General features: G+C 46.8%; 1 protein-coding gene and 1 pseudogene across 1 annotated transcript; one reads left to right on the top strand and one right to left on the bottom strand.

Moving 5' to 3' along the window:
* Positions 1–14,884: 14,884 nt before the first annotated feature.
* LOC136466001 (uncharacterized) lies at positions 14,885–21,898 on the bottom strand (annotated as a pseudogene).
* A 4,127-nt stretch (positions 21,899–26,025) lies between these two features.
* On the top strand, positions 26,026–26,741 carry LOC136466000 (uncharacterized). Its single transcript, XM_066464521.1, has 2 exons — positions 26,026–26,566; positions 26,668–26,741. The coding sequence occupies exons 1-2, from the start codon at positions 26,026–26,028 to the stop codon at positions 26,739–26,741; spliced, it is 615 nt and encodes a 204-aa protein (XP_066320618.1).
* Positions 26,742–27,094: the final 353 nt, after the last annotated feature.

The following is a 27,094-nucleotide window of genomic DNA, read 5'->3' as shown; positions in this document are numbered from 1 at the left end:
CGGATCCAGATCACATTAGGGAAGAGGTTTTATGCCTTTAGTTCACTATTATTGAAAGTAAATAGTGCCATGTATTGTGCCATGGATTTGTATGGTCCACTCGGATACACAATCCATTTGCCTAAGCATGTAATCATTAACTAGTGCCCTATATTCTAGATATAATGTTGTTCTTTTCAAAAGAAAAAGGCGCATGGTGTTGCACTTGCCCCGTATTGGCAGTAGCCATCAAATCAAATAGTATACTGCAGATAGGATCATATAAAGAGTAATGTGAACTCGTCTTCAATGTATTTGAATATATATACTCTTTACTTAAAAATGATGCAACTTTAGATGTATTCGTAGTCAAAATAATTTTAAGTGCATCCTAAGTTATTAAGAAAATCAATATTTGTTACTCCAATAGTTACTCCCATTCCAAATTATAAGATGTTTTGGCATTTCTAGATACATTGTTTTATTATGTATCTAAATATAGTGTATATCTAAGTGTATAACAAAAACTATGTATCTAAAAAAACCAAAACGTCTTATAATCTAGAATGGAGGGAGTAGATTATAAAAATATAGATCATGTTGAACCTAATGATACATATATTTGATACTATAAATATTTGTACTTGTTTGTATAAACTTGGGTAAATCTAGGATACTTTGCCACTAGAGTTATATCATTTCGAGATAGAGGTAGTAGCATACATGATCGACGATTAACCCGTCAAAATTGAAGTCTTGCTGACGGTCTAAAACACTATATAGGCTTGTGCAGTGTAGTTTTTGCTTGTGTTTGATCGCCTACATAGGCTCGTATATAGGCTTGCACAATGCTCAAAGCGGGCCTAATGTTGCATTAGCTAGTACGTTAGATTTGATTATATTAGACTGTGCAAACTTGCACAAGTCGATTAGCACACAAGAATGAAATATTCTCACTCTTCATACCTCTACTAGAAACATAAGATCTCAACTAGAACATAGAGATGACTACATGCAACAAAATGTAAACAACCAAACACAATTTTAACAAATACAGTTTGTGCGGAGACCAAACATCGAGATATTACATACATTTATGTTGGCTTAGATTATGCTGCATAAAATCTAATGCAGGCTAAGACTAATAATATAAGTAACCAATTAGACCTATACAAATGGCCAACTCCTTCCCAAGATAAGGAATTATTTGGATCGTCAAAACTAATTGTTAGTCCAACTAAAATTAGATAATTAAAGTTTAGTCCCGTACTTTTATATGTTTTGGATTAGGGATTACAACTTATTGTGGACTGAACTGAAAGTTAGTTCAGCTTTTATTTTACACTTTACAGTTTAGATGGTGCAGGACTAAACTCAGTGATCCAATCACACTAGTAGAGAAACAACCTTTGATCCAGCTCGAAATTTGGCTTTAGTCCCGATATATTTCGCGCCCGGGACTAGAGAGACCTTTAGTCCCGGTTTGTAGGTCCAACCGGGACTAAAGGTCCCTGCCCAACGGCTACTGCGGCAGACTTTTGCTGCAGGGGACCTTTAGTCCCGGTTGGAGCTACCAACCGGGAGCAACCGGGACTAAATGTTAACTTTTACTCCCGGTTGGTCCCTCCAACCGGGAGTAAAAGTCTACTCCCGGCTGGAGGCTCCGTCTGGGACTAGAAAGAGACCTTTAGTCCCGGTTGCTGTCTACAACCAGGACTAAAGCTTGAAACTGTAACAGGCAGTCTTTTGAGCTGACACTGACAGGGTGTTGTCCCCTGCTTGCATTTGTTGCCGTGCTTTACTTGTACTAGGAAGTAGCAAGAAGAAACGAAGAGTGACGACGCATGCATGATGGCGATCGAGACGTACTTGTGTGCTTGGCCGTCGAGGGAGGAAACTTCAGAGATACCTACATACAAATATACATTATCTGTGGATTTGAATGATTAGAAAGGCACCATTAGTCCCCAACCGGGACTAAAGCTTGAAACTATAACAGGCAGTCTTTTGAGCTGACACTGACAGGGTGCACGTTAGCATGGTAGCCTAGCCTAGTTATTGTGGCTGTTGTTTGTGTTTGTGACCACAAGTCTGTTCGTTCGGCTGCTGTGCCGGTGGGGGCTCAGCTATAGCCTCAGACTGTCGTCAGACGCATTCACGGCTGCTCTATCTGCAGACACATGCAACATGCATGGGTCCGATGCAACTGAACACGACCAAATCAATTAGTCCCAGCTGGTATTACGAACCGGGACTAAAGGTATACCTTTAGTCCCGGCTGGTATTATCAGCCGGGACTAAAGGTCTTTTAGTCCCAGGCGTTTACAGGAGCCTCAATGGGCCGGCTCGACCTGAAGCCCACACATAGGAGAGAGCATATACCAGAATGGAGCGGCCTAGTACGCAATATGCTGGAATTGCTGGCCAGTCCCACCTATTAGCACCACCTCGCTTGCTCAGAAGAGTGAAAGCTAACTTAAAAGCTCAGCTCTGGAGCCATGCACCACGATCTTACTTGAACAGGATCTCTTCTATAAGATCGTACCGCTACATCCTTGACTAAACATTATAAACGTGTAGAATACGTATATTCTAGCAGCGTAGAATGCATATTCGAAAGCCAAAACGAATCATCAATTGAAAATAGAAACAAAAAAAAGAAAAAAAATTGAAAGTCCCGCTAGCAGCGTAGAATGCGAACGAATCATCAATTGAAAATAGAAAAAAAAGAAACAAAAATAGAAACAAAAGAAAAGAAAAAAAGAAAATCTTTAGTCCCGGTTGATAATACCAACCGGGGCTTAGTCCCGGACGAGAAACCGAGACTAAAGGAGGGTCCTTTAATCCCGGATTCGTGCTCCCGGTTGGAAAATCAGGACTGAAGGGGGTTGAGAACCGGAAGTAGTGCTCGTTTCTCTACCGGTGTCAGGGCCTGAGTAACGTAGCGCAAAATCAGATTTGCGCGTAGCAAAGTTTCTGACTTATGTAACCCTGTCCTGGCATAGCCAGACAAGATAAAATTGGCGCAGTACGTGATGCTACATCGAGGCATCGTTCGAGCTGGACATTCACTACAGTACCTCAGGCACGCATGATCATGCGAACCAGGCATTGAGCATCATAATATCCTGACTTCTGACTTCTGACAGGGACAAAACGAAGGAAACCATTGCACCCACTGCACTCTGTGGACACATCATACCACTAAAACTCTAGATGTTTAGTAGGTTTTTTAGAGTTAACTAGGTAGCATTACTATTTTCTTATTAGCCGTCATAAATTAAATCAATTTCTAGAGTTTTAAACTACTTTAAGTTTGATCGAACTTATATAAAAAAGAGCACCATTGTTTATAACACCAAATTAGTATCACTAGATATATATCATGAAACATGTTTTTATAAAATACTTATTTGGTGCCATAGATATTGTTCTCTTTTCTTATAAAGTTAGTCAAACTTAAGATAGTTTAATTTAGAATAATTCTAGGAATTAATTTATTTTGGAACGAAGGGAGTATACTCGTTCTTCTACAAAAAAATAGAAACATTATTTTTCTTAAGTTTAACCCAATCTATATGAAATAGTATTAATATTTATGAAGCGTAATAAATATGATTAGATTAATCATGAAATATAATTTTATAACAAGCCAGTTAAAAGATACAAACATTGATACTATTCTTCTACGGATTTATTATTTGACTCCTTGTAAAGTGAGATTTCTACTACTTTCATTCTAAGTTACAAGTCGTTTAGCATTTTCTAGGTACGTTGCTTTTTGCTATATGGCCCTGTTCGGCTTACTCTATATTCGGCTTATTCGACTTCTTTTTCAGCCGGAACGATGTTTTCAGTCAATTTCAGCCAAATTTCAGACCAACGAACGGGGCCATTATGTCTAGACATGGTAAAAACTATGTATATCTAGAAAAACCAGAACGACTTATAATTATAACTGAGGGAGTTACTTTTTTTTTAACTATAAGAGCGCAGAACGAAGTAGTACATACGGCGTATGATACTTAACACTCGACATGCGCTGAGATAACGGCATCTTCGTGTCGCCCGCGCAGCAGTACATGAACTGTCATGATATAGAAAGGTTCGAACATTCTATGACTATATTAGGGTAGGGCCATATACCAGAGCACATGATCTTCTAGGATTCCATATCATACGCTCGACAACGACCGAACTGACCCATTAAGCATACATACGCGTACAGCAAGGTGACAAAACGCGCCGCAATCTCCTCCAACCGTAACCGGCGCGTCGCCGTCAATCACAAGCAACCCACAGTAACCCACACGGCAAATTGAGCGATGTGTGTATGCTATGGGTGGCGGGTATGAGTCGCACAGCTCGGGGCTGGGCTCGCTAGGCTAGCTTAGGTATGCTCAAGCATGTCGGCTGTCGATTGCATCCAAAGACCAGCGGCCGCGAGAAGGACGGGCGGCCCGCGGCCGCGCTGACGCTGATCCGGGCCGGCGGACCGCTGGCGCTGGACAATAGCGTGTGGACTGCACTACAGTCTACAGAGAGAGAGGAGGTTCGATCGATGGCTACTTCCAGTACGCGCTCGGGCGACGACGCGGACCTGCAGGCGGAGTCAGCTCGGGCGCGCGTACATCTCGCTCGCTCGTCGTGCCCTTTGGATTGGGCTGCCGCTTCATACAGTACATGGCGTCGATCATGGTCAACGATGGCGAGAATGAGATTAACTGAAAGCGATGTTCAAGTGGTCACTAATAGATAAATGATTTTTCATTCGCTTTGATTTTGGACTTTAATCTTGGTATTTTTTGCGTCCGGGAATAAATAAAGAATTAGTCCCGGTTGGAGCTATCAACAAGGATTAAATGCCCCTGTTCTGGCACGCTTTCGCAGCAGGCCATCTTTAGTCCCGGTTGGTGTTACCAACCCGGACTAAAGGTCCTTCAACCTTTAGTCCCGGCTGGTAATACAAACCGGGACTAAAGGGTAACCTTTTAGTCTCGGTTGGTGTCACCAACCCGGATTAAAGATCTCCCACCCGGGACTAAAGGTATCCCACAGGTCAATTCAAAAGGAGAGTGTCCAAGACCCTGTCACATGTGGTGTACAGCTGAATTGGTAAGGAGTTTATGCGCGAGAAAAGAGGTCCTGGATTCGAATCTCACACATCGCAAGAGAGGTCTCCCTACATTTTCGTTTATTTTTCTCCTGATGATGGACCTTTAGTCCCGGTTATGTGACCCGGGACTAAAGGCCAGGACCTTTAGTCCCGGATTCGTAGTCCCGGTTGGAAAACTAGGACTAAAACCAGTTCCCAACCGGGACTACAACCCATTTCTCTATAAGTGGACGTGGAACAGTAGAAGTAGAACCAGTAGTGGAACAGTACAAGTGATAACTGATGATGTTGTTTCTGTCTTTGGTTAACGGACGGCTGGGGCATAGGATAGCAGAGACATCCGGTTGAAAACTAGGACTAAAGTCAGTTCTCAATCAGGACTACAACCCATTTCTCTATAAGTGGGCGTGGAACAGTAGGACTAGAACCAGTAGTGGAACAGTACAAGTGATAACTGATGATGTTGTTTCTGTCTTTGGCTGACGGCTGGGGCATAGGATAGCAGAGACATTACTGGAACAGTAAAGTGATAACTGATGATGTTGTTTCTGTCTTTGGCTGACGGCTGGGGCATAGGATAGCAGAGACATTACATGCCACGGCAAGATAGCACTTGTCAGCCCGGAGCAGCCTCGGACGTACAGTGGGCACTGGGCAGGCTAGCGAATTTTCACAGTTTGTCTGGCCGTGGGGCGTGGCACGGAATAATCCTGGACTGGTGGCGATGGGTTTGGGGCCTGTCTCTGCCAGTTGGGTTGGGGGGGCTGCTCTCGGTCTTCGAGCGCCAGTGCTAGCTGCGCAGTGGGTCCACGGCCGGACCACGGGCCACCAACGAACGCGGCCCGAGGGCGAAAAGAAAAGGCAGCAAGCAACAGGGACGTGGCGAGGCCTTTTTGGACGGGCTGGCTGCCCAGGCACTGACCTGACTGGACCACCCCCACCAAAATTGGGGGATGTTATTGGTGTCCTGATGAATAATATTCCTGGGAGTCGGAGGATGTTTGGTAGTAATAGTACATGCCTACATGCATCAAAGACGCGTGCTGTGTTGCTGCTGGGGTTATGGCCTTATGGGTATCGTTTTCACGTTAGTACAGAAGATCGCTTCCAAATGTTTTCATCCGAGCTCAAGCTGCTTGTTAAGTGCTCCATTCTATGTTCGGCTGATACATAAGTCAGCTGAAGCTGTTTTGTTGTGAGAAAAAAATACTGTAGATTCTAACTTATAAGCTGGCTGATAAGTTCAAGCGAAAATGGCCTAAGGCTACGTACGTACGTACGAGTACTCAGCGTGGCCCGCTGGCCCTCCTTCCCCCTGCCAGCGCGGCCAACCGTCGCACCATATCCGCGACCAACCGTCACCTCGATTGCCACGCCACAGACACCTCACATGGCAGCAGCCCATCACCGGCCGTCCGTCGTCGCCGCACCAGTTTGCCTCCATTGCCCGGCTGCCCCCGCTGCACCTCGTTCGCCGCGCCCGGCGCCTGTCAGCCACCAGCCACCCACGCAGGGCGCACGCTGGCCCATCCGCGCGGTGGCATGCACGGCCGGCCAACACGTACCCGCGCCCATCATGCTGCATTCCTGCTCTCGATCGGTCCTCCCCAGCCCCAGCCCGACCAACCCACTCGTGTGCGTGAACCAGCCGTAGCCGAAGAACGACGGACGATCTGTGCATTGCGTGCGGTGCAGATGCCGGGACCGGGAGCACCCAGCCCGCCCGCTCTTTTACCGGCTGTTGGTGGTGCGTTCCGACACGGTGGGTTGGCCGGCGGCTGTTCACTTCCCTCTCCCCTCGTCCACTGTCCGCCTCCTTTTTACGTACAGGTACGTGTTAGTTTGGCTGGACCGCTGGTGCGTGAGCGAGCCGGCATCATTGCAGTGCAGCGCACTCACCATGCTTTCTCGGTGATAAAACTTAAGATCGACTAGCAGTAGATCTAGTGGGTATAAACTTGTATTTAGGATATAGTAAACCCTAGAACATGAACTAGTACGAGGAAAGAGAGAGAGAGGGATGTGGTGTTAGCAAACCATCGGCCGCCTTGGAGGTAGACGAGCTGGCCATGGCGTTGATGTCGGTGACGCGGTGAAGGCGTAGAGCAGCAGTGGAGTCCGACGACGGTGTGGGCATCGTAGTGGAGGCGTGGTCACAGAGGCGACGATGAAGACGCGGCGGTGGCTGTTTCTCGTCGCTAGTAGCACCCCCTCTCTAGATCGGCTTACGGTTAGGATGTAGATGGGGTTTGTGACGGCTTAGGTTAATCTCGTGCCTTGTGCCCCGGCTCCCATCTCCTTTTTATGGCGCTGTGCGACGGGGGCCCACCAACCATAGATAGGGTTGGGCACCCCCGATCGGGACGCGGATCAAGGGCCCAATTGACCGTTGGGCCAAGTTGATAGAGATCAACCTAACATTCTCCCCCTTGATCTGACCTTATGACTTAAACTTAACTTACTTTATCTTTTTCCTGTTCCATCACAGATCAGGGCATAGAGCGTGCCTCATCGTCACGGTCAGTTGCCATTAGATTAACAGCTACAATACACCTTTTTGTTTTGAAACATATTCTTATCTAGGTCCTTATTATCTAGGAATCATAGGCTTTCCCTTAAACCCATGTCGGCTAAGTGTTCTCTGAACACGTTGGGTGGCAAGCCTTTTGTAAGCGGATCCGCGAGCATCTTTTCTGTACTTATATGTTCAAGACTAATTATATGGTCTTGAACTTTATCTTTCACAACATAATACTTTATGTCAATGTGTTTGGCAGCACCACTTGACTTATTGTTGTGAGCATAACATACTGCTGGATTATTATCATAGTATAACTTGAGTGGCTTATGTATGTCGTCTATCACTTTCAACCCGAGCATGAACTTCTTCAACCAATTCACCTGCCCTATGGCCTCATAACACGCTATAAACTCGGCATACATCGTAGACGATGTAGTGACGATTTGTTTTGAGCTTTTCCATGATATAGCTCCTCCTGCGAGAGTGAATATATATCCTGACGTGGATTTTTTATCATCTCCCGCATAATCTGAATCTGTATACCCCTCTATGTGTAGGGAATCAGATCTTCTGTACGTTAGCATAAGACATTTTGTGCCTTGCAAGTAACACAAAACTTTCTTTACTAGTCTCCAGTGTTCTATTCCTAGATTACTCTGATATCTGCCAAGTAACCCGGTAACAAATGCTAAGTCAGGACGTGTACACACTTGAGCATACTATAAACTTTCGACAACTGAAGCATATGTAACCGTTTTCATTTGATCGATCTCATATTGGTTCCTAGGACATTGAAATTCTCTAAATCTATTGCCCTTGACTATGAGAGCAGGTGAAGGCTTACAATTTTGCATACTGTATTTCCTTAAAACCTTTTCTAAGTATGTCTTTTGTGATAGTCCTAAAACTTCCTTTTCTCTATCTCGGTGAATCTCTATTCCTAAAACGAACAAAGCTTCACCAAGATCCTTCGTATCAAACTTCGAGGACTAGAACTTCTTCGTTTCTAGTAGTAGATTAACATCACTACTAGCAAGTAAGATGCCATCCACGTACAAGATTAAGAAAATATATTTTCTATTATTGAACTTTGCATGAGCGTAATTGTCCTCTATATTTTTCTAAAACCCAAACTTTCTTATTGTACTATAAACTTTAAATACCACTGTCTTGATGCTTGTTTTAATCTGTAAATAGATTTCTTCAGGCGGCATCCTATACGTTCTTTTTCTTCTACAACAAAACATTTTGGTTGTGCCATGTAAATATTTTTCTCCAAATCCCTATTTAGGAACGTCGTCTTTACGTGAAGCATTCTCTTTGTGTGAAGCCTTTCACCACAAGTCACGCTTTAAATCTTTCTATGTTCCCTTTGGAGTCATGTTTAGTTTTGTAGACTCATTTACAGCTAACTGTCTTGGCTCCTTTAGGAATTGTTTCTTAGTCCTAAACATCGTTGGCACTCATTGATCTTATTTCATCTTGTATGGCTTCAAGCCACTTAGACGAGTAATCGCTTCTCATGGCTTCTTCAAATGAGGTGGGATCACCCTCCATTTAAAATTTTTCACATTCATAGACTTTGTAGTCATCAGGAATGACTGATCTCCTGATTCTTTGAGACCTTCTAGGGGCCTCGTTAGTTGGCGCTTGTTCTATATGAGGCTGTTGTTGCTCTTCCTCATGTGTGACAACGGGTTCTATGGGATCCTGAACGACAGGTTCCTCATGTTCATTCATTGTTGCCACAGGAGAACTAACAATAGGTGCTGTTACTACAGTGTCATGCACTGTTGGTATAGCAACAACAGGGAGCGTGAAGAATGGTTCCTAAACCATTGAAGTGGGTACGTATACCTGCTTCTCTTCAAAATTAATTTCTCACGCTACCATGCTCCACTTGACCATACCATCCTCCAAGAACACAGCGTGTCTTATTTCTATAAACTTTGTATGTCTGTCAGGACAATAGAAGCGATAACCTTTTGACTTTTCTGGATAGCCAATGAAATGGCAACTGATTGTCTTGGAGTCTAGCTTCCCTATGTTTGGATTAAAGACTTTAGCCTCAGTTGAACAACCCCACACACGTAAATAGTTAAGTGAGGGTTCCTTTCCTGTCCACAGCTCATTTGGTGTTTTGGGCATCGACTTGCTTGGCACTCGATTAAGAATATGAATGGCGGTTTTTAACGCCTCTATCCATAAACTTATCGATTAAGGTACGGTTGCGTCTTTCAGCTACTCCATTCTATTGAGGCTCGCCCGGTGTAGAGTACTGGGCAACTATGCCATTTTCCTGTAAGAACCTTACAAAAGGTCAATGAACTTAGCCATATGGGGTGTCTCGATCGTAGTACTCTCCCCAACGGTCGGATCTTACTACTTTAATCTTTAAGTTGTGCTGATTTTCTACTTTAGGCTTAAATATCTTAATTTTATCTAATACTTCTGATCTTTCTTTAATTGGATAAATATAGCCAAAACGAGAATAATCATCTATGAATGTTATAAATGAATCATAACCATCCACACTCTTCACAGGAAAAGGACCACAGATGTCTGTGTGAACTATTTCTTAAATTCATACGTTTCGTTTGGTATCTTTCTTTATTTTCTTAACATACTTTTCTTTTATGCAATCAATGCATTGTTCTAAATCTGAAAATTCTAAAGGCAGAAGAATTGATTTCTTAATCAATCGCTCTATTTTCCTCCTCGAAATATGGCCTAAATGATAGTGTCATAATTTCAATGATACATCATGAATTCTCTTTCACTTATTTGTTGCATTCATAGATGAGGAAGCATTCTCATTCTCAGTGCTCACAGCATTCACATTCTCAGAAAGTGATAACACAGAAAGCGTGTCTTGTCGGAAGGTAAGACCAACACACTTATTATTAAACACAATCTGACATTTGCCATTACCAAAATGGCAATCATATCCATCATCATCTAGTCGTGAAACACTTATCAAGTTTCTACGTAAAGAAGGTACATAAAGAACATCTGAAAGCTGAAGTATAAAACCATCATCTAATTCTAGAGAGAGATCTCCAATGGCTTCAACTTCAGCTTCAACTCCATTTGCAACTTTAATTCTTCTTTCTCCTCTTTGCAGGGTCCTCCTCGTATGGAATCCCTATAATGAATTTGTAACATAAATAGTTGCACCTGAATCTATCCATCAAGTAGATTTTACATAACTTAAATATAAGGACTCATCTATGAATGTAATGAAGTCATCACCTCTCTTCAAAAGGCTCTTCAGAAAACAGTCCCTCTGGTAATATCCATGCTTCTTGCACCATTTGCATTGATCTGTTTTAACTTGGGCATTGTTGTTCTTCTGATGGTGGTCATTCTGAGGTGCTTTTCCTTGAGGTTTGGCATTCTTGTTAAAGTTTTTCTTGTTGTCCTTCACAAGGTTAGCAGAGTCACCCTATGAGCTTTTTAGCCTCTCCTCTTCTTGCACACACGTTGCAATGAGCTTCTCAATATCTAATATCCATGCTTCTTGCACCATTTGCATTGATCCTTTTCAACTTGGGCATTGTTGTTCTTCTGATGGTGGTCATTCTAAGGGGCTTTCCCTTGAGGTTTGGTATTCTTGTTAAAGTTCTTCTTGTTGTCCTTCACAAGGTTAGCAGAGTCACCCTGTGAGCTTTTCACCCTCTCCTCTTCTTGCACACACATTGCAATGAGCTTCTCAGTATCCCATTTATCGGGCTGCATGTTGCAATTTATAATAAAAGTTTTATATTCTTTAGGCAAGGAAGCAAAAACCAAATGAATCAGGAACTCATCCTTAGCCCCAAATCCATTGGCTTTAGCTTGGAAGCCGTGTTGCTCATCTTTAGTATGTGTTCTCTTATCCCTCCACCAGAGTATTTCTCATTGAATAATTTATTTATCAGGGTACTGGCATAAACCTTTGAGGAGTCAATAAACTGACTCCACTTTCTTGAGATATTCTGTGGCAGTGTCACAATCTGGGATAGACCCCTTTATTGCATCTGAAATAGTAAACTTAGCCACCATCAAGCACTTATGGTTCGAAATGTCCCATTTCTTACGTTCGAGATCATATTTCATTCTTACTTCTACATAAGATCAGCATCAATTTCATTTTCTTCCCTCACCGGGTCCACTGGCTCAGTAGGACATGGAGAGGTAAACACTAGGTCATTTTCGGACAGCGCAAGTGCTAATTCATACTTCTCTCGTCATACACGATAGTTGCCCCTTTCAAGAGACGGTATGTGCGAGATAAATGCCATATGGTTGAGTCCTGAAAAACACTGCTAGAGATAGTGAAAAAATATGACATAATAATTGCATGCCTTAATTCAACGTTGGTCAAAATTAAAACATGCAACATTATTCTACATTAATTCTACATCACCGTTGGGCAGAAATAGAATTAATGAATGAAAAAACTCATGAATATAAAATTATAATATTGCTATTGTCAATGTTGGTCAGAAAAATAACAATATCATAATTTACTGAATAAAATTAATTGCTCTTCAAATTAAATTCTTCCGTTGGTTTAAATTTAATTAGAAGATAATAAACATCTACTTTGCAGCGGAAACATGAAAACAATAATTTATCTACTTTTCAAAAGTATTTTAGTATACTCATCTCCTCTCTGAAAAAAGATTAGGCTTAGCCATGCGTGCCCATGCTCCATCGCTGGTGTTTACACCTTTGGAGATAGTGTGTAGTTCTGGGTTGATCAACGTCTCGACGATCTTCAAAGGCCCGACGAAGTAGTGACGAATGAATTGCTCTCCCGCTGTTCCCTCGTACCATTCGTTCCTAGGAACAAGCCGCTGCTAGAGGCCCAGGAATACTCGTGCACGCATAGTACGACCCATGTGAACCCAGCCATAAGCCCAATGTGGCAATGTGGCCATTGATTTTTTTCGTGAGCTTTTTGCAGATGTAAAGCGCACGGGAGTTCCCCACTTTAGTATTTCTCGATCCCCTCAAAAAAAAAAACTATGAGGAAATAAAAGGTGAATAACACCTTCACTTTTTTCAAAAGGCCAAAAGAAAACAACCACCATGCAAAAAGCATTACTAAACAATAAGTGAGTCGACCAAGTCTCTCCAATTCTATGGCATAATAAAGAAGTAACAGAATTCATAGAACTCGGGGAGGCCATTTAGAACACAAATCGGGATAGCACAATGCAGGACCGATTGCCTGCCTGCGTAAATCACATTCGACCACCTGCCACAAATGCAGGCTGTAGTAGTGTTTGGATCAAAACCTTTGAGTCTTAACTATTTTTGTAAGAAATTCTAGTTTGCTTTATCATAAGATTTTTAAAGTTGGTCTTAAAAATAATACCATTTTGTTTCTTTGTGTGTAACTCATCTAACGTTTCATGAAGGATAATTGCACCCTCCATAATATTTCTCCCTGGTAGGAATGTTGTCTGGGCTAGTTTAATTATTTGTTGAGCAACATTTGCAATCCTATTAGTGGCTACCTTTAACCTTTGTAAAAAACTTCTTCTTTTTTATGAAACAGGAAGGGTGTGAGCCCCTACTGAAATTTTATTAAAAATGCAAGTCTCGCAAAACAAAGTCCAAGAAACATAAAAGGTACAGAAGAAAGTGAAAAAAATTACACAAATACTTCGAGCCATTGATCAACAAGTGGATGAAACTTTGCTTTTCCTCTTAGAATAACTAGAGCAAACTCCTTCCGGAAGACCATCTTGCAGCGCTGGAGCGACGGGGCCAAGTTGTTGAAGATTGCATCGTTACGCATAGACCAGATTGACCAACACATAGTTACTATTACTTCCACGAAGAAAGGAACCCGAAGTTGGCTCTTGAAACTCTGTAGCAAGAACTCAAGATCCAAAGAATTCGGCACCAAGACATTGAGACTGTACCAGTAGCTGACAGCAAAAGGACAGTGGAAGAAAAGATGGAAAAGATCCTCCTCATGATCCAAATTGCAGAACACACAATTATAATCCTCCAGATACATATTCTTACACTTCAAAAGAGCCCTGGTACTCAATCTGTTGAGCCAAAAAAAAGCATTCAACAAACTGATAGGTCTATATTGTTGTATTTGTTTAGTTTTTTGGATTTTGGTACAAAAATAATCGTTCCAAAATTTAGGCTATGCAAAGGTAGCTCCCCCTTATGGAAATCTGAAAAACAACGCCATCAGATCATCCTTGGTAAAACTACGGTGGAAAGCCATCATGGCCAGGAGCTGTATTATGGTTCATCTGAAAGATTGCATCTCTTAACTTCCAACTCCGCAAACTCAGCTACCAGAAGTTTATTTTATTGAGATCTAACTTGAGGAATGTCATCCCGATACGACTCATCCATTACTTAAAAGGTTGCGATTAGATGGACTGAAAAGCTTTTTATAATAAGTAGTGATGTATTTTTTAAGTTTAGTGTCACCTTGAATTAGCCATTCCAACCTAAACATTCTGGTTTTCCTGTGTTTACCATTTGCTACTAGATGAAAGTATTTTGTATTTGGTCCCTTTCTAATAAATTCTTTACTTTGGCTTGCAGGTACCATTTTATTTATTCCTCTCTTAAAAGTTTTTTTTGAAAGTAATCCTCTCTTAAAAGTTCTGCCAACCTCTCATTTAAGACATGTTTAATGGTTCACTTCAGTTTGATCTAACAAGACTGTTTCTGCCTTCAGATCTGGTTCACCCAATTTATCTAGCAACATTATATTTTGGGAAAATAGTGTTCTTGCCCCTTACACAGATGTGCAATTGTGATTTTGCCCTCGTTTTTCTAACTTTGTGATTTTGCCCTTAACTGTTCACAAGTCAACGCGATTTTGCCCCTGGTCAACGCGAATTTGCCCCTGTTTTTACCGTTGACTAGGGGCAAAATCGCATTGACTCGTGAACAGTTAAGGACAAAATCACAAAGTTAGAAAAACGAAGGCAAAATCATAATTTCACAACAAAGTAGAAGCAAGAACACAAGAGCCCCTTATATTTTTCTTTCTTGTAAGCCCCACTTGTATAGAAACTAATAGTGTCAGTATATCACTCGATGCTTCTTTGATATAACATTCTTTGCACAGCTGGAGCCGTCCTAGCGGACAGACCAAATAAGACATGGGAAATTTTCATTCAACAAATTATCAACGACTTGTCGTAAGTAGCATACAGCCATACATATCAAATTAATTAGCAGGTTAGATGCGAAAAATGCCAGCGTGCTCGGCTAGGATCCAAACAATTGTAGTGAGCTCACAGCCACGGCCGAGCTGCTTGGCATGGGAATCTCTGCCGCACCGGGTTGATATATAGATCAGCATACGGACCCATGACTTGAATATGAGTTTCAACAGTGTCTCCATTTTCAAAACACCACCATTTTTCAACTCCGGGATCAAGAACAGAATTATTTTTTTCTGAATCCTTTTTAATCCAAAATGTGTCGACAATTCTGTCCCGACGCGGAATACTCAATCGTGTTCGTAGCACCTCCGCGAACTTAGTTCCATCCGACAGAAGAAGGCTTGAGCTGTAAAGATCACTTGTATAATGTTCGCTCCAGTTGCCGCCGGGCGGCTTCTCCTTGCCTCGCAGGATGCCGGCAAGCTCCTCCTCTCTACTATTACTACCGCTGGGACTCGTTCTCGAGCTTCTGGTAGATTCATCTGTCCATATCTTCTGCAGAACTTGACGGGTTACGTCACACAGGCTGCGGAGTTTTTAAGACCTGGTATCATGTCCGGGCGAACAGTGACTAGAAATACCATGTAATTCGACAGCGTGTTAATCGCCTTCACAGTTTCATCTTCCTTACCGATGAGTTGTTGATCGCTCCCGAGCCGCAGCTTGAGCCTGGGTGGGGGCCAACGTTCCAGCAAGCGCCACCTGTCCTTGTGGGAGAGATTATCTTCCCGGCCCAACCGGGTATCGGTCTGTCGTCGTCTAGGCCAAGCAAGCAGTGCCTACTGCTGAAGGGTGCGTAACGTCACCAACCCTCGTCACGTCCGGTGTCTGTCTTCCTCCTACCCGTCGCCTGGGTCCTCCAAAGGTTTGAATTTAAAATTTTGTCGTGGCCTCAACCACCGCCCCATGCATAGATCCGATGCTTTGTGTCTCCGACTTGGAGGCCACTGTTCACGACCACCCAAAGACCGTGGCCTTGGAGCAACTGCTACTAGTCTTGGAGCTGGACACTACTGAAACTGGATCTTTAGCGAGTACAAACTGCTTTGCCGAGTGTAAAAAATCGGGCACTCGGCAAAGACCTTCTTTGCCGAGTGCCGCACTCGGCAAAAAATTGCACTTGGCAAATAGTTCTTTACCGAGTGCCGAGCACTCGGCAAAGGACTTTTTTTTGTCGAGTGCCAGGCTCTCGGCAAAAGCGCGGCACTCGGCATAGGCTGCCCCGCGTAACGGTGTTCGGCCATGTCCTTCTTTACCGAGTGCCTGCTATTAGGCACTCGGCAAAGATTTTTTTTTTAAATTTCTTTGCCGAGTGTCCCAGATCTGGCACTCGGCAAAGATTTTTTTTTAAAAAAAACACTTTGCCGAGTGTCCCTCACACGACGCTCGGTAAAGATTTTTTTTTTCAAAATGTCTTTGTCGAGTGCCCCTGTTAAGGCACTCGGCAAAGAGGATATTTAAAAAAAAATTGAAAACCCTCTCTGTCGAGTGCCATGCCCCGGCACTTGGCAAAGTTTTTTTTTTGTTTTTGGCCTCCAAATTTTTTGTGCAGCCCTTTTAAAGTACCAGGAACTCCTAGTTAGAATTTGAGGATTTTTTATGGCTTTTTTATATATTTAGTTACTTTATTTCATTTACTTGAATTTTTTTCGAAAAATATAAATTTGAACTGCACGTGGTACGAATAATGGAATTTAATGATTCAAAAAATGATAGTCATGTTACTGAGTGTAGTGTGAGGTCGTATCAAGGAACGGACCCAAAATTTCGGACATCTTGTTCACGAAACATGACCGCGAACTTGTGTGCGAAGTGTTTTTAAATTCTATAAAAAGCAAACGAAGTCCGAAAATCATGAAACTTGTTGAGATGTCGTGATATCGTATGTGGAGGCTATGATAAAAATTTGAGAAGGTTTGGTGCACGTTGTCACGTACGATGCTTACAAACCAGAACATCTCCACATGTGATATCTGATAAAAAAATGAGAAGGTTTGGTGCTTGTCCGAAGGGGTGCGTGCTATTTAGAAAAGAACACGAGCATGCAAAGTTCTGTCCAAAGTGTAAATCCTTCAGGTACCTGGAGGTAGACTCTGATGATGGCCAGAAGAGGCAACTTATGATCCCCGTGAAAATCCTACGGTACCTTTCGTTGCTACCGAGGATCCAACGGCTATATATGATCGAGGAATCCGCGAAACAGATGACATGGCATAAAAATAGCAAACGGTACAATCCTGACAAGCCGGTACATCTATCCGATGGTGAAGCTTGGATCCGCTTTAATGACAAACATCGTGACAAAGCAGATGAGGCTCGTAATGTAAGTGTCGCGCTGGCAACAGATGGGTTCAATCCTTATGGAATGATGGCTGCCCCATACACATGTTGGTCCGTCTTCGTTATCCCCCTTAATCTTCCCCCCGGTGTCTCCTTTCAACAATGATGTTGGAGAGGTAGTTCACGGAGGAGTACCTCAAGATGCACAGGGATGCCCGAGACCGTCATTTGCAGATGCAAGGTCCAGCACACCATCAAGGCAGCCGCAGCCTCGCCGGATACAAACAAGCATGGGTACGCGAATTCATTTATCTATTGTGACGCTCAGTTTTGCCTGATTTCTAATCATCGTGCTGTCTTTCTCGCAGTCGGCGTCACATAGTGGCCAGGCTTGCTCGAACTTCCAGGCATGGTGTATGGCCCACAAGGGCAAGGCGACGTCCAACGTCTCCTTCAACCTAGAGGACCCGCCCGAGGCAAACACGAACCCGAGCGTCCACTCCCACATCAGTGAGTACACTGAGGTGGCGATGTCGCTCTATGGGTCAGACCACGATCCGAGCACCCAGGACTTTGATGGAGAGGCCGTCATGAGGGCGGGGCAAGGCAAGAAGCATGGACGGTTCTGGCTTGGCGACGGCATCATCGACACGGCCTCTACTCCCTCTCTCTCCCAGATCCGAGCACGGAGCACGAGCGAGAGCCATTCGCACACAGTCGACCGCTGCACAGCACCGGATCGACGCACTCGAGGTTATTCCTGTTTTACTCGTCATACATTGATCTTTACACACCTTAATTAGCTTTGCATTACTGAAACATTAGAGTGAAATATTGCAGGCCCGGCTGGAATAAGAAATGAGGTAACGTCAGGAGCTGGAGGCCGGGCACCAGAGGATGGTGGCCCAGCTGGAGGCCGAGCGGGCTGAACGGGAGGCCGAGCGGCAGGTCCAGGTGCAGAGGCTGACGGACATTACGGAGTTCCTACAAGGGCTTGGGCAATGTGTGGGCTTCTCTCTGCCAGCTGGACTGTTGGTTCCACCTCCGCCTCCACGTCCTGTAGCTGCAGCTACTCCTATGAGTATGAAAGTTTTTTACTTTCGTTTGTGCTTTGTTTGTATGGCCTCTACCTTCCTAGATTAGCTATCCAAATAATCTTATCTTACATGCAATCTTTTCTCCTTTGTGTAGTTTCCATCTGATGATGGTTCGAATAATCTACCTTATGCACCTCCGAATGATGGACCTTCACCACAGTCGCAGTGGTCGAGATGAGTGCACGTTGTATTTTTTTTTATTTGTTGTTCACTTGATGATGGACTTGTTTGATGATGGACTTGTGATATACTTGTGATGCACTCGTGGACTTTGATGGACTTATGAATTTATTTAGATGGACTTGAGCACTTATTATTATATATGTGATATATATTGTGATGGATGTGATATGTGCGGATGGATGTGTGGATGGATGAGATATATATATGTGATAGATGAGATATATATGTGATAAATGAGATATATATGTGATATATGTTTGTATGAATTTATTTGTCATGATGGAATTTAAAAAAATAATAAAATTGCCGTTTTGGGTCACTTTGCCGAGTGTTGCACTCGGCAAAGGACCCCGTTGCCGAGTGCTATGGTCACAGCACTCGGCAAAGCTGGAAAAATGGGCGCTTGTAAAATCATTTTTCCAGCTTTGCCGAGTGCCATGACCATGGCACTTGGCAAAGAATTTTTTTTTAAAAAAAATTCAAACTTTGCCGAGTGAGGGCACTCGGCAAAAGATTTTTTTTAAAAAAAAATTCAAACTTTGTCGAGTGCCGGCTAGAGGGCACTCGGCAAAGAATTTTAAAAAAAAATCAAACTTTGCCCAGCGCCGGCCAGAGGGCACTCGGCAAAGAATTTTTTTTTAAAAAAAAATTCAAACTTTGCCGAGTGCCGGCCAGAGGGCACTCGGCAAAGAAATTTTTTTTAAAAAAAAAATCAAACTTTGCCGAGTGCCGGCAAAGAATTTTTTTTAAAAAAAAATTCAAACCTTGCCGAGCGCCGGCCAGGGGGCACTCGGCAAAGATTTTTTTTTAAAAAATAAAAAAAATCTTTGTCGAGTGCCTGCAGGGTCGGCACTCGGCAAAGCCACCGTGAACGGGGCCGGCGCCGTGACGGTCGCTTTTCTTTGCCGAGTGCCCCCGGGGCTCTCGGCAAGGCCTTTGCCGAGTGCCTGATAAAAGACACTTGGCAAAGAGGTCTTTGCCGATCAATTTTTTGCCGTGTGTTCTTTGCCGAGTGCCGTACTCGACAAAGGCTTTGTCGAGTGCAATTTGGCCTTTGCCGAGTGCCTCAGGCACTCGGCAAAGAACCTGAATCTAGTTGTGGGATATGGCACTGCAAAGTAGCCCTCCGCAGGTGTGCTGGGCATCGGGGCTGGTGGCCGCCAGACCACCATGAGCTCATGGTATGGCCAACAGTCATGGCCGCGAATCGAGGGGATATTTCGATGTGTGCCCATTTGCCACCTCAACAGCTTTTTGTCGGGGCTATCACCCAAGCCCACGAAGCGCAACCTCAGCAGCTCTCCGTCGGGGCCTACGACGACGGCCACAATGGGCAGCCCGCTCAGCCCACCGACGATGGCCCATCTATGCCGGTACACGGGACAGACCCTCCTCTTTCTGTTGCCGCCTCGCCTACAGTCCAACCAACCTCTGTCGAGGACTTCATCGTCGGTCTAAAGCTGCCACTCGAGAAGCTGTTGATCCAGTCGCCGCCGCGCCTTCGTGTCTCGCGCGTGCGGGTTGAGAACCTGGTGCCGCACCGCAGTGATAGACTTGCTGTCAAGTCCATCTACCACGACCCGAACTCGGAGAAGCGGGCCAAGCGGGTCATGCTCAGCAAATGGCAGCCATCAGCGAGCGCCCCATGGTCTGCGCCGGCAACGCCTGACGCGACCATCGCCGCTCGGTTCCACGAGATGTTCCAAGAGCCGTTGTGTCGTCCAAGCGCGAGGCAATGCGGGAGCTCTTCCCCATGGCTGGTGCTCGCGGGAGGTGGGCGGCGGCGTAGGCGATTGGAGCACAGGTTCGTTCAACATCGCAAGCTCGTCGGTCACACATTTAGTTTCTTAGTTAGTTACAACAGAGTGTGTTCCACCGTCTTGCGGTGCCTTGTGTTTGTGTTCAACCCCATCGCTCATGGTACCTCGCCGTGATGTGATGTTGAGCGTGTAAATCTTTTAACTTCTTCTTAATGAAACACGTTCTAAGCACGTTCTCGAAAAAAAAGTTTTGATCGTTGCACAAGAGGAAAACGTTCGTGGTGATGTGCCATGTAAGGATGAACTCTTGGAACTCAGGGACGAAAAACCCAGAGCTTCGTCTGAAGGCCGACGCTTTCTAACTACATCAGATATCCACTCTTCATTTTTTTTCTCCTCCTCCTTTTTCTTGTCGTCCTCCTCCTTTTTAGCGGAGTAAGCCGTGCCTTGGCTATCTCTTGGAACAAGAAGTTCTTGACATGTCCGGACATATCAAGCTGGAGACCCCTGCAGTGTTGATACTGGTACTCCATCCAAATTTCCTCCGAGACAACCTTGTTTACCAGCCTGCTCAATACACTTGCAGTTGCAGTGTGATGAGTGCACTCGTGCAACAAGTTGTATTGCCCAATGGTGCCCGACCACAATCTGTAGCTGCCAATTGGCTCCCTGATCACAATCAGCCGTCGTGGATCCAGAGACATGACTGCGTGACGGAGACGGTGCCACCTTCCAGTGCACAAAAGGTGATGGTGGAGCCAACACCCTGGCCTAGCTTTGAAGAATGCATATGTCCAGGTCGAGACGGTTGCTTTGATCAGCCATGCCACATCTAGGAGGACCGTAGCACCCAGTAAGATGTAGGTGACAAGGACATCTTCTCTCTTGTGGTTGTGGCCATCTCTTTCATAGAACAAAAACAGCAGGGTCACCGTGGTGGAGGCGGTCAGCGAGGCGACACGGATGGAATAGCCAACCCAGGTGTGGATCACGGTGGTCTTAGTGTAGAGGACGTCGTACATGAGGGAAAGCTCCATCTCTACCACCTTGCACATATTCTCCAACCCGTAGGAGAACGGTGTTTTTGCATTGGTACGACGCTTTAGTGGGTCCTCATCAACTGAATAATCGGCGAAGGCTCCTTTGCAGATATGGAGCAGGTCATGAGCAAGAAGCAGTGCTTGCTCATCATTAAGCTTCGAGCGTCCATGCCATTGGCGTTGGATTCTCAAGCTTATTTGCTTCTTCTTGTTTGAGTTACGAATGTTGCCAAGGTCTCCTTTCCGGAACGCCCAGGCCCTCTCGAAAAACTTGGCAACGCCCACGGTGATCATGACGACGGGTGCCCAGAGCAATGCAGCGTTGCCACCGACGTACAGTCGCTTGTATATCACAAGCGAAGTTCCCAAGACCTGCAGGACGGTGTTAACCGCTTGGCGCAGCGAGAGCTTGTTGTCTTCGAGGGAGTAGGCGGTGATGTTGTCCGGTCCGCCGAGATGCATCACCATCAGGAGGAACGGCACCCAGAACGCGACGAGCTGCTGGTCCCTCGACTAGGTTCCGCCCAGGGACATGTTGCTCAGGGCGTACGTCGCGGGCCAGCCGGCCACCTGGTACGCCAGCCACAGGACGAGCATGCGCCAACCCGATGACTCGCTCAGCCGAATCCCCGCCAAGACGACTAGTGCGACATGCGCGCCCAAGCTCAGAAGGACAACGGCACGGATCGTCCATTCCTTCATTGGTTTCAAAAGACCAGCCATTAGCCCAGTGCTCCTGCACATGCGCCAATCAAAATGATCATTATGTGATGATGATGAAGGGGGCTCTCCGTCGAATGCATTATTCATACTTTTCCGGACGACATATATATGCTATATACAATTTATGAAGGATATATATATATGGATGACACTTTCATATATAGCTATAGGGCCGGAAATTAAGTGAAATCTGAACGACGGCTGAGAAAATGAGACATACCGCAGCGAAGGCCGGCCAGTTAATCGATGAACCAGAATTTCCCAACAAGATATGGATCAATCCTATGTTGTATAAAACAGGAGTACGTACAACTGAGATCAGCTGCATGCTTTGGTATCGCAAGGTAGTATGGAGAGTAGGAAACTGCGCGCGCAGTATTAATCTATCCGCGCGCTTCATCAGGTGCCTGTAAGGATGTGCATGCATGTGCTCGTTTCATATTTATTAGCATGTTTTGGTAAACGGATCTCAGAGGCAGCAAGCCTATGTTATTACCTAGTGTCCATGTGAGCTTGATCTGCAAACTCTAGAGTACTTATATGGGGTTGACCTAACTCATCCGTCAGTAGTTTTCTCCACAATTTAACTATGCGCGAGTGTCACGACCGGTGAAGATCCTATTGGTCTTAGCATGTACCCTAGGAATACGTGCTAAAAATATTAGGAAAGTCTCATTAAAGGGTTTCATGTTCCAGTTTTCAGGATTCTCATGTGTTAGAAACACGGTAGATATTCATCTCGTAACTCATTTCCTCCGTTGACAATTTTACAACTCTCTCTTCATCTATACTATAGAGTTTGTCTACCTGAGGTTCGAGTGTTTTGGTCTTTGGAGGAGGAACATTCAATTTTTTGCACTGTTCATCTTCTTCCTCGCTCCCACCTCCGCCCAAGCTCAGCCACGGCTGCACTAGGGTTTCGCCCTAGCTCCGCGGCCACATAGCTCCGGCGAAACCCTAGTGTGGCTGTGACGGCCTCCTTCCTTTCCCCGATCTCTAGCTTCCGCGGCCGCCTCCACCACTGCTAGGGCTGCTAACCACCTGGTCTTCCGGCCTGCCCTGGAGCCCCCCTTCTAAGGCTGCCAGATTTGGAGAAGATGAACAGTGAGAGGCGATCTGCAGGCGTCGGTGGTGGATCTGACGGCCAGAAAGAACAAGCGCGGGCAGCTCGAGAAACACCATATAGCTTTACCGATACTATATTGTTGGAACTAGTGGTTCCGGACAGAGTGAGGGAGACAGGGGCCTCCGCCCGCCAGGTGTTGCCCTCGGGCAGAGGCTCGGGATAGGCACGACAGGTGAACTTGTGGGAAGCTGGCACGAAAAGCTAGGGTTTCATTAATCCATTCACCATCCATCCGCACGGTTACAAGTGTTCCCTATTTATAGGGCTCAACTACTCCCTGACAGAATTTATTACAATGCCCCTCAACTGCTACAGTACATTCCTGGAATATTCCGCCACTGGTCTCTTGTTTGCGGGGCAATCCTGCCACACCGTCTCCAAGTAACGGGCCTCCATAAGCGGCTGGCCCACCGTGCCTCGATCTTCGGCCCAAAGGCCTGGGTTCCCGATGCTGGCCTCTGTCTTCGGGGGCGCGCCGTCGCCTTGGCGGGTCTCTGCCGGTCCGGTCGAAGACATCGTCCGTATGCCTCCGCCCGGCTGCGTGGGGGCCGTGGTTCCCGACGCTAGCCTACGTCATCGGGGGCGCGCCGTCGCCTTGGCGGGTCTTCGCCGGTCCGGTCGGAGACATCGTCCGTATGCCTCCGCCCGGCCGCGCGGGGGCCGTGGTTCCCGACGCTGGCCTACGTCATCGGGGGCGCGCCGTCGCCTTGGCGGGTCTCCACCGGTCCGGTCGGAGACGTCAACCGTGGGTCTCCGCCCGGCCGCGCGGGGGCCATGCTGGCACGCTCGCGCGGACCACGGGCACCTGCGCTTGAGTACCTGCACACACTTAGGCAAGATTATTTGTTTAATTAGTTCAGAGGTAAGGCGGCCTCCGCCCTCATCGCCGGAGACGCCCGTGAGCCGAAGCGGGGCGGTGTCCGCCTGAGCATAGGTCGGAGGTGTCTGCGCCTGGCCTGGGCGGAATTCGCGACAAGCCCGTCGAGCCTCGTGTAGTGCCCTACGAGCATAGCCAGGAAAGTTCCTTTAGTCAGCGTCAGGTCTCCGCCCTAAGATGGTCGAAGACGCCTTGGCGACACCTTGCTGTCGGAGGCCTTCATCACCCGCCGAAGCCGTGTTACAACAGTTCCCCCCTTTTGAGACCATGGTTCGCCGGAGCGTGCCGTGAGCTCAAAACGCCTTGGCCAAAGGCGTCCGTGGGGGCGGAGGCCTTATTCATCGGCGTCTTCGAGCGAGGCCCCGCTACTTCCCCCCTAGTCCGCTCTGGCGTGGCCGCTGGTCTCGTTGAGAGTGGCCGTTGGGCAGCAAATCTAGCCGTTGTCCTACGGCGCGACCATTTATGCCGTGTCAGTTTCCGTTGCATACCTTGCGACTTTTTCGGAGATGACCATTGTGCGGCAGGCGAATTTTCTGGAGGTGACCGTTGTATGGCGGGAGCCGGACCACCTGCCCGCTGCCTATATAAGGGTGTTGTTGGTGGCGGGGTCCCCCCCGCATTGCTCATTCGCTTTCATTGCATTTGAGAAATCGATCTCTGCTCTCTTCGCTTTCGCCTTTCGCTGCCCTCGCGCGTTCTGTCTTTCTGCTTACGTCTCGCGCTTAGGCTGCTGTCGCGGTGGCTTTCCTTTCCGCCTCCGCCCAAACTCGCCGGCCCACCTTTTTCGGACCCTACCACCACCTTCTCGGCGTTAGGGCCGTCGGCTGGGGTGCGCGCTTTGAGGAGTGCATGCTTGCCTCTGCCTCCGCGTTGGAGTTTGAAAAGCTGGTGGAGGAGGATTTGGGGAGTGTCTCTGTGTCTGTCGGAGACCTGATCGCTGCGGATTCCAGAGATATGGCGATAAAGTCTTGGGATTTCGGCCCCTCCTCTATTACTGAAGAGGCAATCACGGAGATGTTGAAGGAGTCATGTTTTCCTTCTTCCAGGGTAAAAATCCCTCCACCGGGCCAGACTGTTCTGGAACCGCAGAAGGGATATGCGGTGGTCTTTCGGGACTTCTTCACCTACGGCCTCCGCCTTCCTTACATCCCCTTCCTTCGCCGGGTGTTGGAGACCTTCAATGTCCAGCTCCATCATCTGACTCCTACTGCCTTCCTCACGCTTAGCAAATTTTGCTGGGCGTGCGTTTCTTATGGTGCCGAGCCAGATGTGGACACCTTCTGCGCGTACTACGAGCTACAGAAGCAGCCGAAGAAGAAGAAGGAGGTGCGAGAGGGCAAGGAGGTGGAGGTGACCTACCAGTATGGTAGTTGCACCTTTATGTCTAAGAGGAACCAAGGTGCGGACCGCCTGGAGATCTCTTTCTGCCAGAAGGGCAAGTGGGACCGCGGCTGGCTTGAGTAATGGTTCTACGTGAAGACCTACGGGGTCCATAGCACTATCAAGGATGGTGCGGAGTTCTCGGAGTATCCATTGACTTCAAGGATAGAGGAGATGGCACCGCTCACGTGCGTGGATCTGCCGGGGGAGGTGTCTCCAACGAGGGAGGCTTGTGATCAGGCTTTTGCGGCAGCGTGCCGCTACTCCGGTGGCCATGACCTGGTGGAGGAGATTATGGCCTCCAACTATTGGCCCCTAGGCAAAAACAACCCAGCCTTTCGGCTGGAACATGTGTAGGTTCCCGTTTTTGGGCTGGAGGCCAGGATTCCGTTCCCCCGCTTCGGTCAGTCTTTGGGGGAGGGGGTGACGGAGGACAGTTTCGTCTCCGAGGTTGAGGAAGCCGCTGTAGGGTTGGTTGGCAAGATTTCCGAGCGTGAGTGCATGTCTCGGATGGCCGTGGCAGGCACCATGCCGCGGCTCAATCGAGTTTTTGAGGAGGTCGGGATCGTCTACCGGGAGCGCGAGGTTCCCGCTGAGGTCCTAGCTTCGATTGAGAAGAAGAAGTAGAGGGCCTTCGCGAAGAATGTTACGGCGGAGGCCAAGTCTAAGAAGAGGAAGGGCGCCGTTGTTGCTCAGGCGCCTGTGAAAAAGAAGAAGAGCGGTGCTCCATAGATCGCGCCGGCCATGTCTTCTGCCGGTAGTGCGGGCGTTGCCTCCGCCGGCAGTGAAGACATTGAGAGCTCTTCCGTCCCGTCAGCAGACGCGCGGGTTGCGAGTAGAGGGGACCGCGGCTCTCTCGTAGCTCTGGTGTGCCCTATGAGCGGAGCTGTGAGTGGTGCTGGTCGTCTGGAAGCCAGCGCTGCCCTGGCGCGCTCCTCGCATGGTGCTATGAGCGTTGGCGAACAGCCAGAAGGTAGCGTCGTCGAGCCTATGCCCGACGTTCTTGGCGGGTTGTGCTCAAGCTCTGAAGAGGACACGGAGGCCGTCCTATGGCACGCTCCTTCGTCCCCTACCGTTGTTGCGCCTTCGCCCGTGCCGGCGGCTGACGTCGGGCAGCTAGAGGCCGTGCTTGCTGAGCAGGCCCCGGTGGCTCGGCCTTCTTCGAGTCCTCCGCCCGCCAGGCCGCTGGCTGAGGAGATCCGGCCCTTTGGGCCTTCGCCGCACGATATGGCGGAGACTTCTGCCCAGGGGGCGCGGCAAGCTACCCAGCCTAGGCTTTTTATGAGTAAGTCTGTTTGGCGCACTTTTTGTGTTTACTGTCTTCGCCCGGTTCATTTCTTTACGTATTGCGCCAAGTGCTAATACTGTGTATCAGTTGCTTTGCAGGTGATGTCATGGCTGGACTCCTCACCCCGGAGGAGCGAGCAGCCGCTGCCGGCGCTAGGTTTGGTCCGGGGTAGCCGGGGCTGACGGCGTCGGGTCCGAGTGAGTATAGAATGTTTTTATTTTGATCATCATTTGGCCTGTTGTTATTGCCTATTTCTGATCTACCCCCTGACCTGAGCTATTGTTGTTGTTGTTTTTTTTTACGTAGGCTCCTCCGACACCTCTATCTTAGGTTGGGAGCAGTGTTATCTTGCTGTTCTTGGAGATGTCGGAGGTGGTCTTTGGCTGTTGGTGTGTTTAACGTGAGATTTGCTTTTCTCACCTTATCGTTTTGTGTTTGTTTGTTCTTCTTTGAGCAGATCGCTTCAAACAGCGTCTGAGGGACATGGATTTCTTCCAACTTCTCCATGTTCATCTAGAACACCAG

The sequence above is a fragment of the Miscanthus floridulus genome, chromosome 7 (assembly GCF_019320115.1).
Source record: "Miscanthus floridulus cultivar M001 chromosome 7, ASM1932011v1, whole genome shotgun sequence".
NCBI lineage: Eukaryota > Viridiplantae > Streptophyta > Magnoliopsida > Poales > Poaceae > Miscanthus > Miscanthus floridulus.
The sequence above is the reverse complement of the archived record's forward strand: the minus strand, read 5'-3'. Positions and strand labels throughout refer to the sequence as shown.

Excerpts from the sequence above, each read along its gene's own strand:
- LOC136466000 (XM_066464521.1), top strand. The coding sequence starts at position 26,026 with ATGTCTTCTGCCGGTAGTGCGGGCGTTGCCTCCGCCGGCAGTGAAGAC. Across the intron at positions 26,567-26,667 it reads CCAGCCTAGGCTTTTTATGA|GTGATGTCATGGCTGGACTC; the intron begins GTAAGTCTGTTT and ends GTTGCTTTGCAG.